The sequence below is a fragment of the Anomaloglossus baeobatrachus genome, chromosome 7 (assembly GCF_048569485.1).
Source record: "Anomaloglossus baeobatrachus isolate aAnoBae1 chromosome 7, aAnoBae1.hap1, whole genome shotgun sequence".
Taxonomy (NCBI): domain Eukaryota; kingdom Metazoa; phylum Chordata; class Amphibia; order Anura; family Aromobatidae; genus Anomaloglossus; species Anomaloglossus baeobatrachus.
This window is the reverse complement of record NC_134359.1, coordinates 74,667,728-74,681,336: the sequence shown is the minus strand read 5'-3', so window position 1 is coordinate 74,681,336 and position 13,609 is coordinate 74,667,728. Positions and strand designations below refer to the sequence as shown.

The window sequence follows — 13,609 nt, the reverse complement described above, 5'->3', positions numbered from 1 at the left end:
CCCATCAAAAAACGCATCCGATTATGATGCGTTTTTCTTTTTTTTATTTTGCCACAGTGTGCAGATCTGGTGCAGAAAATGTCTGCAGCGTGTGCACAAAGACCCAGCCTCTGAGGTTAAATGTCCGAAACCGGAGTCATCCCCAATTCCATTGATTATGGCAGAAGTAACAATCAGGCTCTGGAAGCGACTATAGATGCGCCGTTCTTGTGTCTTCCTGATCACCATAACAAACATGTTATAGGTTCCTCCTGATCGCCATGACAAACACGTCATAGGTTGTGAAGGGGTTAACAATTAAGAAACACTGGCGGATATACGCAACTGTACAATGTGCCGTTGCAACATCAACAACATTCACTTCCTGGTGCAGAAGCGGAAGCAAATAAACCCCTTTAAAGAGAATCTGTCACCAGGTTTTTGCCATGTAATCTGAGAACAGCATAATGTACAGACAGAGATCCTGACTCCAGCGATGTGTCACTTACTGGGCTGCTTAGTGTAGTTTTGATAAAGTCACTTATTAACCAGGAGATTATCATTACAGGACTACTTGGCATGCTGCAGGTAGTCCAGCATATTCATGATCTCTGTATAACTGCTAGATCTGCGGCAGAAAAAAACACTGATTTTATCAAATGATGAACCCCAGCACATAATTGAGGGGAAACTCGTTGAGCTTGGGAGATTTCCCATTGTTATGATGATGACTCTGGGATATTGGGTGCTTATTAGTCACCTATGAAAGAAAAGTACACCAAGAGGACGCTGCCCTTAAAGCCTCTATAAAGAGAAGTGATTGCGAAAGGTGTGAAACTGCTCGCCGTCGTCAGGCGTTGTGACACTGTCCTCACCCTCCACCACGACCTGTACCCCTTGGTATGAATTTTCTTATTAAATCTATCATCTGGATGTCGTTGAGTGACGCCTTTTCAGTCTTTTTCTGGATCTCCCACATGGTCTATGCTCTAGGACGTGCACCCTGCTCCTATGCTCTCTAGGAATGAACGAACAGCAGCCTTTCTCTTTGGATTAAGCGGTGCCCGGTTTCTCTTACTATTGAGAAGTGATTGATATATTTAGGTATCTGGATTTATATATAAATATGTGTCCAGCAAGGTTACACAATATCTTTATAGGGAGACTAGGAATAGGTTGGAGGGACAGCCGTCGTGGAATGGGGGCACCACTGGAACCCTAGGGTGCGTGTAACCTAGTTATATCTCCATTGACAGTTAGGAGACAGCATTTGGAGGGATAATTAGGATGACTCCTATTACTGTCCTGGATAATAGCCCCCACTGGTAACTATTATTGAGGGTTCTTTACCTGCGATATCCCTAAAAGATGCTTTACACACAACGATATCGCTAGCGATCTCGTTGGCGATGTGACACGCCAGATCGTAGTTACGATTTGCCGAGATCGCACATAGGTCGCTTTTGTAGCGCCAGTGACATGTCTCGTATCGTATCTTGTATCTACGATCTGGCGTGTCACATCGCTAACGAGATCGCTAGAGATATCGTTGTGTGTAAAACGGCCTTTAGTCCGGTTTGTGTTTGTTAGTATTATTATTATTTATTTATAGAGCACCATTGATTCCATGGTGCTGTACATGAGAAGGGGTTACATACAGAATACATATACTAGTTACAATAGATAGACTAGTACAGAGGGAAGAGGACCCTGCTCTTGTTGGCTTACATTCTATAGGATTTTGGGGAGGAGACAGTAGCAGTAGTTGGGTGTTGGTTGTGTGGCGGCTCCGCACGGTGGTGAGGCGGCGGCAGCTCTGCACGGTGGTGACGCAGTGGGGGGTCATTGGAGATTATAGGCATTGCTGAAAAGATGGGTTTTCAGGTTCCGTTTGAAGCTTGCAAGTGTAGTAGATAATCTGACGTGGTGAGGCAGCGAGTTCCAGGAGACTGGGGATGCTCGGGAGAAGTCTTGGAGTCGGTTGCGTGAGGAGTGAATGAGAGAGGAGGAGAGAAGGAGATCTTGGGAGGACCGGAGATTACGTTTTGGAGTGTAGCGGGAGATTAGTTCAGAAATATACGGAGGAGACAGATTATGGATGGCTTTGTAGGTCAGTGTTAGTAATTTGAATTGGATACGGTAGAACTTTAGGAGCCAATGGAGGGATTTGCAGAGGGCAGAAGCGGGGAGGTAGTGAGGAGAGAGGTGGATCAGTCGGGCAGCAGAATTAAGGATGGACTGTTAGTCCAGTTAGTATATTGGTCTGTGGTGTGTGGGACAGTATTTGAATTTGAATATTTAAGAATAAAAAATAGTTTTAATTAAATAGAAAGGTAGATTCTGTCACAAACATAACAAGATAGTCGTAATCTTTCTAAATCTGTTGGATTTGCAGATACAAATTACAAGGGATTTTGCCAACATGGACGGTCAGACGTTCAGCCGTAGCCTAGAAAAGGGTGCAATGAGACATTAGACCTGATAAAGGCTTCCTTTTCTCCGTCTGCTAATTCAGTGGAGCGGTGACCATTTCTGCATTAGTAATGCCACGTATGGGAAGCCAAACTGGATTACTCATAGAAATACTTTCAGAAGAAGATCACACAACACAAGTTTTGGATTTAAGTTTTATTAAAAAAAAACATTTGAAAACAAAGATTTCCATAAAATAGAACAAACTATGATAATTTTTTTCTTGGCAGGACACGTTAATACATTCAACGGAAATTTTCAAGATGCGAACATGAGATATGAAAAAAAAATGTGGTAATCAAACTTGACGTTGGATAAAAAAAAAATATTCCAATCTTATATTGCTGAGGACTGAGGAGCGAACAGAAAGTATCACCCAATAAAAACAAGAAACGGTTAACGGAGAAGCTACATGGACCGAAGTCAGCTGCAGAGAATTGTGACAAGTGGAGGTGTGACAACAACGAGGCAATAGCTGGAGAGCGTGGACTCCGCGTGTATGCGGGCACGGCACAGGAATACTGCATCTTGTTATATAACTTAGCTGCTTCCACAGTTTATAGACCAAAGATTAAATATCATGTCAAACGGAAATAATCTCAGCTGATGACAACTAATGAAACGGTGAAGGTTCACGTGTGGTGACCTCCAAGTCAAGAAAGTCATGGAAATCAATTATAGTTACAACAGCCAAATGCAGTGCAAAGTCACCAACAAGGGGGATATTGCACTTTAATTCACGATCCACAGCTCTGGTAGACTTTCCCGCAATCAGCATACCAATTGCACGCTCCTACAAATCTTGCATCATCTGTGGCATTGAGCTGTGTGATAAAACTGCACATTTTAGATGGCCTCTTATTGTGGCCAGCCTAAGGCACACCTGTGCAATAATCATGCTGTCTAATCAGTATCTTGATATGCCACACCTGCGAAGTGGATGGATTAGCTCTGCAAAGGAGAATTGCTCACTAAGGCTATGCTGCGGATTTACCACGGATTTGCTGCAAAAAATGTCTTAGGCTGTGTCCGCACTTTGCTTTTTACCTGCTTTTTTGCTGCTTTTCCAACTGCAGCGTTTAATGCCAAAATGGATGTGTTCTGCTATTCAAGCATAGTCTATGGGAATTTGGGTTTCTTGTCTACACTATGCTGTTCAAAATGCTGCCTTTTTGTGGCAGAAATTTGGGCAAAAACTCTGCTTTTCAAAGAAGCAACATGTCAATTGTTTTTGCCATTTGCGTTTTGAACTGCAAAGCTGAGTTTTTGCCCAAATTTCTGCCACAAGGCAGGATTTTGAACAACATAGTGCGGACAAGAAACCCAAATTCCCATAGACTATGCTTGAAAAGCAGAACACATCCATTTTGGCATTAAACGCTGCAGTTGAAAAAGCAGCAAAAAAGCAAAGTGCGGACATAGCCTTACATTTCTGCAGTCCTTCCCCAGCAAATCCTATGGGTATAAAAAAAATGCTGTGTGCACACTACGCTTTTTCATACCCCCGGATTTACCCGTGGATTTTCCGCTGCGGAATTAATGTGCATGTCACTTCTTTTCTGCAGGTACCTGCGGTTTTTGCCATAGATAAATGGTAAAAAACCGCAGGGACCAACCTGCGGCAAAAACGCGGGTGCGGTTTTACCGTGGTTTTTACCGCGGGTGTGGTATTCTGCCAGAGGATGCAGATTTTTCTTAAGAAAAGTCTATATTCTAGTGCACACATAGGCTTACACAGATTTAAACAAATATGTGAATGTTTCAGAGAAAAATGCCTTTTGTGGATATAGAAAAAGTCTTATATCTTTCAATTCCGCTCACGAAAAATGGGAGCAAAAACACAAATGTTGTGTTTATACTTCTGTTCAGTGTGTATTTCTTCTTTTACCTTGAATTTCTTAGGCTTGGGTCACACAGGGCATCTTTTGGTGCGTTTTTGAGTTCACAAAGATGCACCAAAATACACACATTTCCTTCTCCCAGCAAAGTCTATGAGATTTTGATTTTGCTGTCCACACAGCGCGTCTTTTGTTGACTGCATTTTTGAAGACGCACCAAGTCAATTCTTTTTACGTTTTTCCAGAATTTTTGAGCCCTTCCAGTCAATAGATTTGACTTAAAAAACGCATTGGGCAAAACACCGGTAAAAACGCATTGTGTTTTTGATGCTTTTTTGGGACAAAAATGGTGCATCTCTGTGGTTAAAAAAAAAAGATGCCGCGTGTGAACATACCCTTAAACTACCTTTTCAATAGTCCTGCACTTGGTTGGTAAGGTGGTTTATTGAAGGGAACCTGTCAACAGTTTTGCGGCCACCACCACCAGGCTCTTATATACAGCATTCTAACATGCTGTATATAAGAGCCCAAGCCGGGGGTATAACATAAACACTTTATAATACTCACCTAGAAGGTCACTCCGGTGCACCAGTCAGATGGGTGGCGCCGTTCTCCTGGGCTGGCGCCTCCTCTTTCAGCCATCTTGGTCTTCCTCCTTCTGAAGCTTGGGTGTTTGTCCTACGTCTTCCACACTCGCCGGCATTGAGGTCCTGCACAGGCGTACTTTGATCTGCCCTGAGCAGGGCAAATCAAAGTATTGTAGTGCGCCTACGCGGGACCGGCGAGTGTGTATGACGTAGGATGCATCATGTACACAGGCTTCAGAAGGAGGATGAAGATGGCCAAAAGAGGAGGCGCCGGCACTGGAGACGCCCACATGGCCCAAATCCACCGTAGCTTTAGGTACGTATTATAAAGTGATTTTTACGTTCTACACAGCGGCCTGGGTTCTTATATGCAGCATGTTAGAATGCTGTATATAAGAGCCCAGTGGTGGTGGCCGCAGCTTATAGGCCCCAAATCTGGTGACAGGTTCTCTTTAAAGGAGTGTTACAAATTAAAGATGCGATCGGAGACAAATATAAAAAATTGCCTTTGAAATAAACTGCAGTCACAATTGATGTAACATTTGCAAACATGGAGAAATTATTGGGAAGTAAAGTCATCAACTAGTGAAAATATTTTTTGTGAATGAAACCATTAAGGAGGTATTCCCATCATCATGACATACGCCATAAAGGTGTAATAGCGGTGTGAGAACCGGCGTGAAGTCGTGTGACCCTTGTGTGCCGAAACACAAACAGACTGCAGTGGAGAAGTGGGCGCCCTCAGCTTTTTCCATAACCCCCATAGACTTCAATGGAAGGAGCTGAATTTCTCCAATGCAATCTATGGAGAGAACTTTCCTAAATTTGGACACCTGGTCTTCCCGATAAGTGATGTGAAACCCGACCTATCATGTGAATATACCATAAATGCATAAGATAGGCAAACACCCGTAACTGGTTGCGCTTGTGTCTATAGAAAATGAGTTTTTGTGTAGTAACATAAATAGTAATGAGCTTCTCATGTTCCATTAAGGCAAAATTAGGGTAATCCTTATTAAATCGGCTTCATTGTTCCCAACGTTGGTTGGATTTCAGTCACTTACAGTGAATGGACAGAGCACAGCCGGACAGGCATGGATGAAGAGAAGGCCATCTTGTAGGATACCTCTGGAGAGTGCAGATATCAGTGTTCAGATCACAAGTGTCATGGGTGTTTTCTTTCTTATTTCTGGCACTTTAATACAACTAAATTTATATTAATCCTGAAATAAACATCGGTAACAGCAAAAAAAAAAAATCCACCTTCCAGGTATTGCTGAATGAAAAGGCATCAGTTCCATCAGAGCAGACGTCACCTTCTTGTACGCCATCATGTTGATGACAGGTTTTACATTTTCTAAGCAGTGCACACCGAAGATAAAACTAGGGAACCCCAATCATCACAATTCATCCTGAAACACACATATACGTATATATGAAATGTCAGCAGTACCAGGCTTAACTAAACTAATGATCATTGTGTTTAGGCTAACATACACACGTCTGGTCTTTTCCAGACTGCAACCAGTTTTTTGGGTTCTTTATAGTATTGCCTGCCTGGCATCCAGCTGAAATGGACTTTTGGAAGTAGCATTGAGTAGCAAGACCCTCGTTTGTTAGCTGCCGTCAGCATTGCAGAGAACATCCCTTTTGTCATCAAATGGCTAAAACTGCATTTATTTTGAAAGATTATCGTGAAGATTGTTCTTCACGCTCATTTCATGATTATCTTGCAGTGGAAACAGGCTGACGATCACCCAATGAACGAGTAAAAAGCTTGTTTGTCGGGTGAAATGATCTTTTGTGCAACCAAAATATCGTTATCGACAACACATCGCTCTGTGTAAACAGGACTTGCGCTGGTGGGAACAATAGCAGCCATGTGAACTGGTTGATCTACTGCGGATCGCTCAGTGCACGTAGTTTACTGGGTTCTGCCTGTGTAAACAGGACTCAGGCTGCCATTGTTCTCGGCAGCCTGTATGCACTGAGTGGTCTACTATGGATCGCTCAGTGCACATAGTTACTACGTTTTGCCTGTGTAAACAGACTATTAAACAGCTGTCAATCAGGGTTTGTGGATCAGAGGTCTTTAGTGCCTATGGTTAGTCTGTGTAAACAGACCCCAAGAGCAGATGAGGGCCATAATGTAGCTCATAATCTGCTCCTTGTACGTGGATGTCATATACAGTATGCATGAACCTATCCCTATCTGCCATAGACATGGATCTTTTAAGGGTTAATTGTTAATATAATCATTATCTATTACATGTTCTTGTTTAAAAGACCATTCACGCTGGTCCATAAGCTGCCAAAAAATTGTTCATAAGAAAACTTGCTGTGGATCATTGACCCTTGTAAACAATCCGCTGATCATTCGCCAAATACTTGTTGGTCACCTGGTTCAATAATTTATGCAGCCCTATAAATTACAATAATGGGCAGCATAACACAGGATGTGCTATGAACAACATGTATGCTGTATGGGGACAGAATAACAGTACTAAAGGGGGGTCTCCAGGCTTAGGACAAAGGTCTGTAGTCCCTCTATGTGACTACAGAATGATGACAGCACGTGGTATTGCCAGAGTAAGCGAGCAGTCCCGTGACCATAAGAATGTGACTTAGGGTTACAGGTCAACTAGACGTGACTGTCTTCTCTCAATTCACTTCTATGGAAAGAAGATGAGCATGTCTAGTTGGCATGTGAACGCCAGTAAGAAAATCGCATACAAGTGGACAAGTGACCACCCGCTCGCACCGTAAGTATAGTCAGCATTCAGCAGTCATAGAGATCGGTTGCGGAATCTTGTCCCAATCCTGGACAACCCATTTTAATGCTCTTTCTGTCCCCATGCAGTCTGTAGGAGACTGTGTAGAAGTGTCAGACTAGTTGTCTGCCGCTTGTTATGGGCAGAAACAAACCTCAGTACAACCCACACAGACATATTTTGGTTTCTATTACCCTTTAAATTGGCGTTTATACATTGACATAAATATATGACAAATTGAGGGACAAATATCAATATGTGCTTTTTATCAAAATACCCTTTAAGAGCTTATAAGGCCTAAGACACACGGCGAGAAAAACGGTGCAAGAGGAGTGCGATAAAACATTGCATTCCACACGGACCAATATTAGATTATTGTCTCAGCCATAATCGGACCTAGAAAACAGTTGCAGCATGCTGCGATTTTAAGCCGAGACTCTTTCTCTCGCACCCATTCAAGTCTATGGGGCGAGAGAAAAATTGCACTGCACACGCGGTACACTGGTGTAATGCGAGTGCAGAGCGAGAATGGCAATAGCTGGCAACGGAGGAGAGAGGGAGATAAATCCCTCCTTCCCCTCCTCAGTGCCGGCCCGCACAGTCGGACCTCAGTCGCAGGGACACTCGCATGGCACTCTGCTCTGCTGTGCTGCCAGCGTGAGCCAAGTGTCATGCGAGGGGATTGAAGTAATCCCCGTGTGGCCCCAGCCTAAGAGGGAGGGTTAATGCTGCTATAATAACCGGTAATACCTTCTGAGACGGCCTAGTTTGCTTCTGTATGAATCCAATTCTTGAGGTTACCACCTTCACTATTTCTTTGGCATCTCTTGTATCCACATGTTCACCTTCCACATTTTTCTGAACAAAAGACAAATCTCCAGATGAACAAGTTTCTTTATCCAACTGCACATTCAGTAAAGCTCAGACATGCAGGTTAGAAAAAGGCAAAGGACTATGGAAGGGACAATGGGAGCAGATACCAGTCACATTACGGCAGATCTGCTCCTGTATATACAGCATGCAGGTGTATACGGAGATACATGTTAAATACCTGTTTAGATCCCATGTAAGGAAACAATTTCACAGTAGGGTAAGCTCGGATGCCCGCTGACTGGCAGATTTGGCCATAAGCTTGGCAGTCCACCTTTCCAGCTTTTACTTTTCCTTTCAAAAGCTATAAGGAAATTGCATAAAAAGTAAATCTACAGTATCAGAAAAGGCCAAATACAGTGAGCAAAAGCTTACACACATACAGAAAATAGCAATAAAGTAATAGTAGAAGCACAAGATTCAGCAATGGTGAGCAATTAGCACGAGCAGATATAAGAGGAAAGGAGGAATAGGGATAAGGGGTCAGGGTACTCAAAAATTAGTAACTAATGACTCTGGGATGAGAACCCCTTTAACTGGTACTCCAAACTAATATACAATGATGGGTTATTGTCATGATGTGAGTGCAGGATAGCGTGCGACAGGGGGTTCCATACTATCTCTCACGCTTAGGGACCCTAGGCTATCCTTGACCTCCGGATTACCCCTGAATTTGGAGATGGCAGAGTCCCGTGCCTTGCTAGTTTACTGACCAGATCTAATCCCTGTTGCCACCCCCAGGGAAGGAAGGGGTAGGAGTGTGATGGAAACACAGATTAAGACAGACAGGGGAAAACCAAAACTCTGACACACAGGCAAACTCACAGGAATAAAGAGTAAGAGACTAAGGAGAAAAGCAAGAGCAGGGAGGCAGCAACAAAACAAAAAAGACAGAAAGAGTTAACAGCACAACCACTCACAGCAATAATGCACAACAATCACCAGTAAGTCTGGATCACAACACCTCACCAGACCAGTATAGGTAAGCTATAGCTGGCATTAATGGAATAGTCCAGCTGCATTATATAGGCGAGGAATGAACATGACTGGCTCCCCCACAACATGTAATTGAAGAGAATAACAAACAGCCCAGCAGAGATTAACTCTTGCTTGTCTGCCTAAGTCTGTGAGTCGACGCTCGGGTCTCCCTGCGCTGATCACACACATCAGGGAAGTTATGAGACAGAGCACCAAAATCTGTAGTTTCCACAGATCCTGAAGTCACCATAAGAGTTAGTGAAAATTGCTGACTACTTACCCTGGCCACAAACTCAAATTCAGGAGCAAAACTCCTACACGGACCACACCATGGAGCATAAAAATCCAACAGCCAGTGATCCTTGCTCGTTAAAACTTCTTTAAAACTTTCAGGTGTGAGTTCAGTAGCCATTTGTGGCAAATATCTGTTGGAATACAGAGAATAAAAATGTAAATCCAACATATACACTGGGCCTTACTGGTGGTAACAGACAATTGGGGTTCAGCTTTTGGTTTTCCAGACCATTTTAAAAAAACGTGTTACCTCTTTTGGAAAATGAGAATTTTGAGTTTAAGAGTTTGCACCATGTGTTGAAGTCATCCCCTATCTTTAGGGTCTTGCTATCTATTCCCACCCCTGAGTGCCAGCCTGGCCTTCCTCCCCCTGTCATAGACGTTAATTCCTGGAATATGGAGAGAAGTCGGGTTTATGCCACGCTATCACCAGGATACAAAGTTGATTAATTCATCTCTTTTTTTCTTGTACAGGTCTAAGTGTTTCAGAGATCGCAGTCTCCTTCATCAGGAAAATTAAGAGAAAAATGAACAATCATTGTTCACTTTCTCTTAACCCCTTCAGCGCCCGGGCACTTTCCGTTTTTGCGTTTTTGTTTTTTGCTCCCCTTCTTCCGAGAGCCGTACCTTTTTTATTTTTCCGTCAATCTTGCCATGTAAGGGCTTGTTTTTTGCGGGACGAGTTGTACTTTTAAATAAAACCATAAGTTTTACCATATAGTGTACTGGAAAACGGCAAAAAAATTCCAAGTGCGGAAAAATTGCAAAAAAAGTGTGATCGTACAATAGTTTTTGGGATATTTTATTCACTGTGTTCACTATATGGTAAAACTGAGGTATCTATGTGATGCGGTGCGAGTTTGTAGATACCAAACATGTATAGGTTTACTTGTATCTAAGGGATTAAAAAAAATTCACAAGCTTGTCCAAAAAACGTGGCGCACGTTTTGCGCCATTTTCCAAAACCCGTAGCGTTCTCATTTTTCAGGATCTGAGGCTCAGTGATGGCTTATTTTTTGCGTCTCGACCTGACGTTTTTAACGGTACCATTTTTGCGCAGATGCTACGTTTTGATCGCCTGTTATTGCATTTTGCGCAAAATTTGCGGCGACCAAAATAGTAATTTTGGCGTTTGGAATTTTTTTGCCGCTACGCCGTTTACTGATCAGATTCATTGATTTTATATTTTGATAGATCGGGCATTTCTGAACGTGGCGATACCAAATATGTGTGTATTTTTTATTTTTTTAACCCTTTAATTTTCAAAGGGGTGAAAGGGGGGGTGATTTGAACTTTTAGGTTTTTTTATTTTTTTTAATTTTTTAAAACTTTTTTTTTACTTTTTTTTTTATTTTACTAGTCCCCCTAGGGGGCTATAGCGATCAGCAATCTGATCAGAGCTGAGAACTGCAGATTTGCTGCTTTACTTGAAGTGAGTCATGTTAGCTACAGGCGTCATCATATGACCCTGTGCTACCATGGCAACCGCCGAAAGTCACGTGATCATGTCACGTGACTTCCGGCGGGGGCGGGGTAAGTGACTGTCATGGCGGCGCCCATATACATATCGCTGCCAAGATTTTGGCAGCGAAATGTAAGGGGTTAATGGCCGCGGGTGGAAGCGATTCCACCCGCGGCTAGCAGGCACACATGTCAGCTGTTGATAACAGCTGATATGTGCGCGTATCGCAGCCGTCTTCCGGCGGCAGGTGGCGGGGCTTACCAGCACACGATCCATGACGTACCCAGTACGTCATGGGTCGTTAAGGGGTTAATTGTCCTGATGGAGACCGATCTCTGAAACCCGTAGGCCTGTACAAGAATAAACAAGATGAATTAATCAATTTTGTGTCCTGGTGATAGCGTGGCATAAACCCAACTTCTCTCAATATTCCACACATTGTCTCTTTCGGGGCTGCGGCTGTGCACCAAATTTGCTACGTGATTATAGGTGTTGTGACTACCACAACCGATTGGGTGAGTTTGTTACCTTTTAATAACCTGGTGTATACCCATGTAATACCCTATTTGCACTTGCTTTCCACAGTGTTTTGTATAAATGTTAATTCCGTCGCAGGCAGACAGACAGGGGCGGGAATAGATAGCAAGAGCTGATCCACATATTCCCTTCCTGTTGCACCTGTCAGTCAAATAGCAGTGCATTGCTGGAACTTTACTTGAACATATTTCTGAAATAAAACATCCAATTTCAGAACAAAAGCTATGCTTACATTCAGCATCCTAGCACCAGTATAGCACAGGCTTTACTTTATATATGGAAATCCTGATGGTTGGTTCCTTTACGGTATACCCCAGAGTGGATCACAGTTGTGTCAGACGTCTTTAAGAAATTAAAGCTGATGTCTAATGGAGAGAGGCCCTTTGATGGAGCTGCATGGTTGCAGTTATACAGACAACCGTAGTCCATCTCCATCAGCCACAGATACTAAATGAAGAGTCAGCATGATGCTGTCCCATTCAATTCTGCCCACAGCTTAGAACCCCCATTCTAGTGTTCAGTGTGGGACCTCTGAAGTTCAGACATTTATTAACCATTCTGTGGTTAGACACCAAATGTCATTTATGGGAAAATCCCTTTAAAGTGCTGCTCTCTTGTTAACAAACTGTTTAAAGGGAACCAGTCACCGGATGTTCATAATACTTACCTAACAGTCGGTGCGGAGCAGACTGGTCAGATGGGCGTCTCCGTTCTCCAGGTCCCGCACCTCCTCTTTCGGCCATCTTTGTCTTCCTTCTGAAGCTAGTGTGAAGGACGCACGCGTTCTACGTCATCTACACTAGCCGACAGTGAGGTCCTGCGCAGGCGCACTTTGATCTGCCCTGAGCAGATCCGACCTGTCTGCTCCACACCGACCATTAGGTAAGTATTATGAGCATCTGGCAACAGGTTCCCTTTAAACATCCATTTCTTAGAATTCCATATAAATTGCTACTCACGAAAGTCCCCAGTTCTTCAGAGAATAGGAGTCTCTGTGCCAACCGTTATATGTACTAAAAGAAAATAGAAGAAGAGCAGGTGACTATACGGGACGGTTCTAGTCTGAAGAACGAGCATTGTATATACAGGACATGACCGGTACTCACTGGTAATAATCAAGATTGTCCCGGTTTGATGGGTAAAGTCTGATTTCCGGATATGCCTGGACATACTGCTGACTGCAAAGTGCGCTGTATTTCTGACAGTCCACACTTCCAACATTGATCAATCCGCTTAGATGCTAAAATATAGAAAATCCTATTGCAGTACAATAATATAAAGACACTACAACTTGTAATGCGGACTGGAGACTGAAATCACAATTATGATGAATAAATTTCCAGATGGGACAGATGCCTTCTAGGAATACATCAAGTTTCTAGAAACAACTATTAGGACTTGTTCACATGTAGCATATGTCCTGCTTTTTCAGGGGAGAAAAAAAGAGAATTTTGTTTACTTACCGTAAATTTATTTTTCTTATAGTTCCGTATTGGGAGACCCAGACAATGGGTGTATAGCTTCTGCCTCCGGAGGACACACAAAGTACTACACTCAAAAGTGTAGCTCCTCCTTCTGAGCTTATACACTCCCTGGAGAACCAGATCTAGCCAGTTTAGTGCAAAAGCTGAAGGAGAATAGCCACCCACAAGTAAAAACAGAGCAAGAACCGGAACAACCGGAGACTCTGTCCACGACAACAGCCGGTGATAACACGCGGAACAAGAAATTGCCAACAGGCAACAGGGAGGGTGCTGGGTCTCCCAATACGGAACTATAAGAAAAAGAATTTACGGTAAGTAAACAAAATTCTCTTTTTCT

General features: G+C 43.1%; 1 protein-coding gene across 1 annotated transcript in view; it reads right to left on the bottom strand.

Moving 5' to 3' along the window:
* Positions 1 to 3,819: 3,819 nt before the first annotated feature.
* Positions 3,820 to 13,609, bottom strand: part of DNAJC10 (DnaJ heat shock protein family (Hsp40) member C10) — a 136,067-nt gene continuing 126,277 nt past the window's right edge. Inside the window, exons 18-23 of the mRNA XM_075317416.1 lie at positions 12,895 to 13,028; positions 12,748 to 12,801; positions 9,776 to 9,920; positions 8,699 to 8,821; positions 8,398 to 8,505; positions 3,820 to 6,288 (exon numbers count right to left, since the gene is read on the bottom strand). Coding sequence (XP_075173531.1) covers positions 6,277 to 6,288; positions 8,398 to 8,505; positions 8,699 to 8,821; positions 9,776 to 9,920; positions 12,748 to 12,801; positions 12,895 to 13,028 — 576 coding nt within the window. The 3' untranslated portion in view covers positions 3,820 to 6,276. The remainder of the gene's footprint in view (positions 6,289 to 8,397; positions 8,506 to 8,698; positions 8,822 to 9,775; positions 9,921 to 12,747; positions 12,802 to 12,894; positions 13,029 to 13,609) is intronic.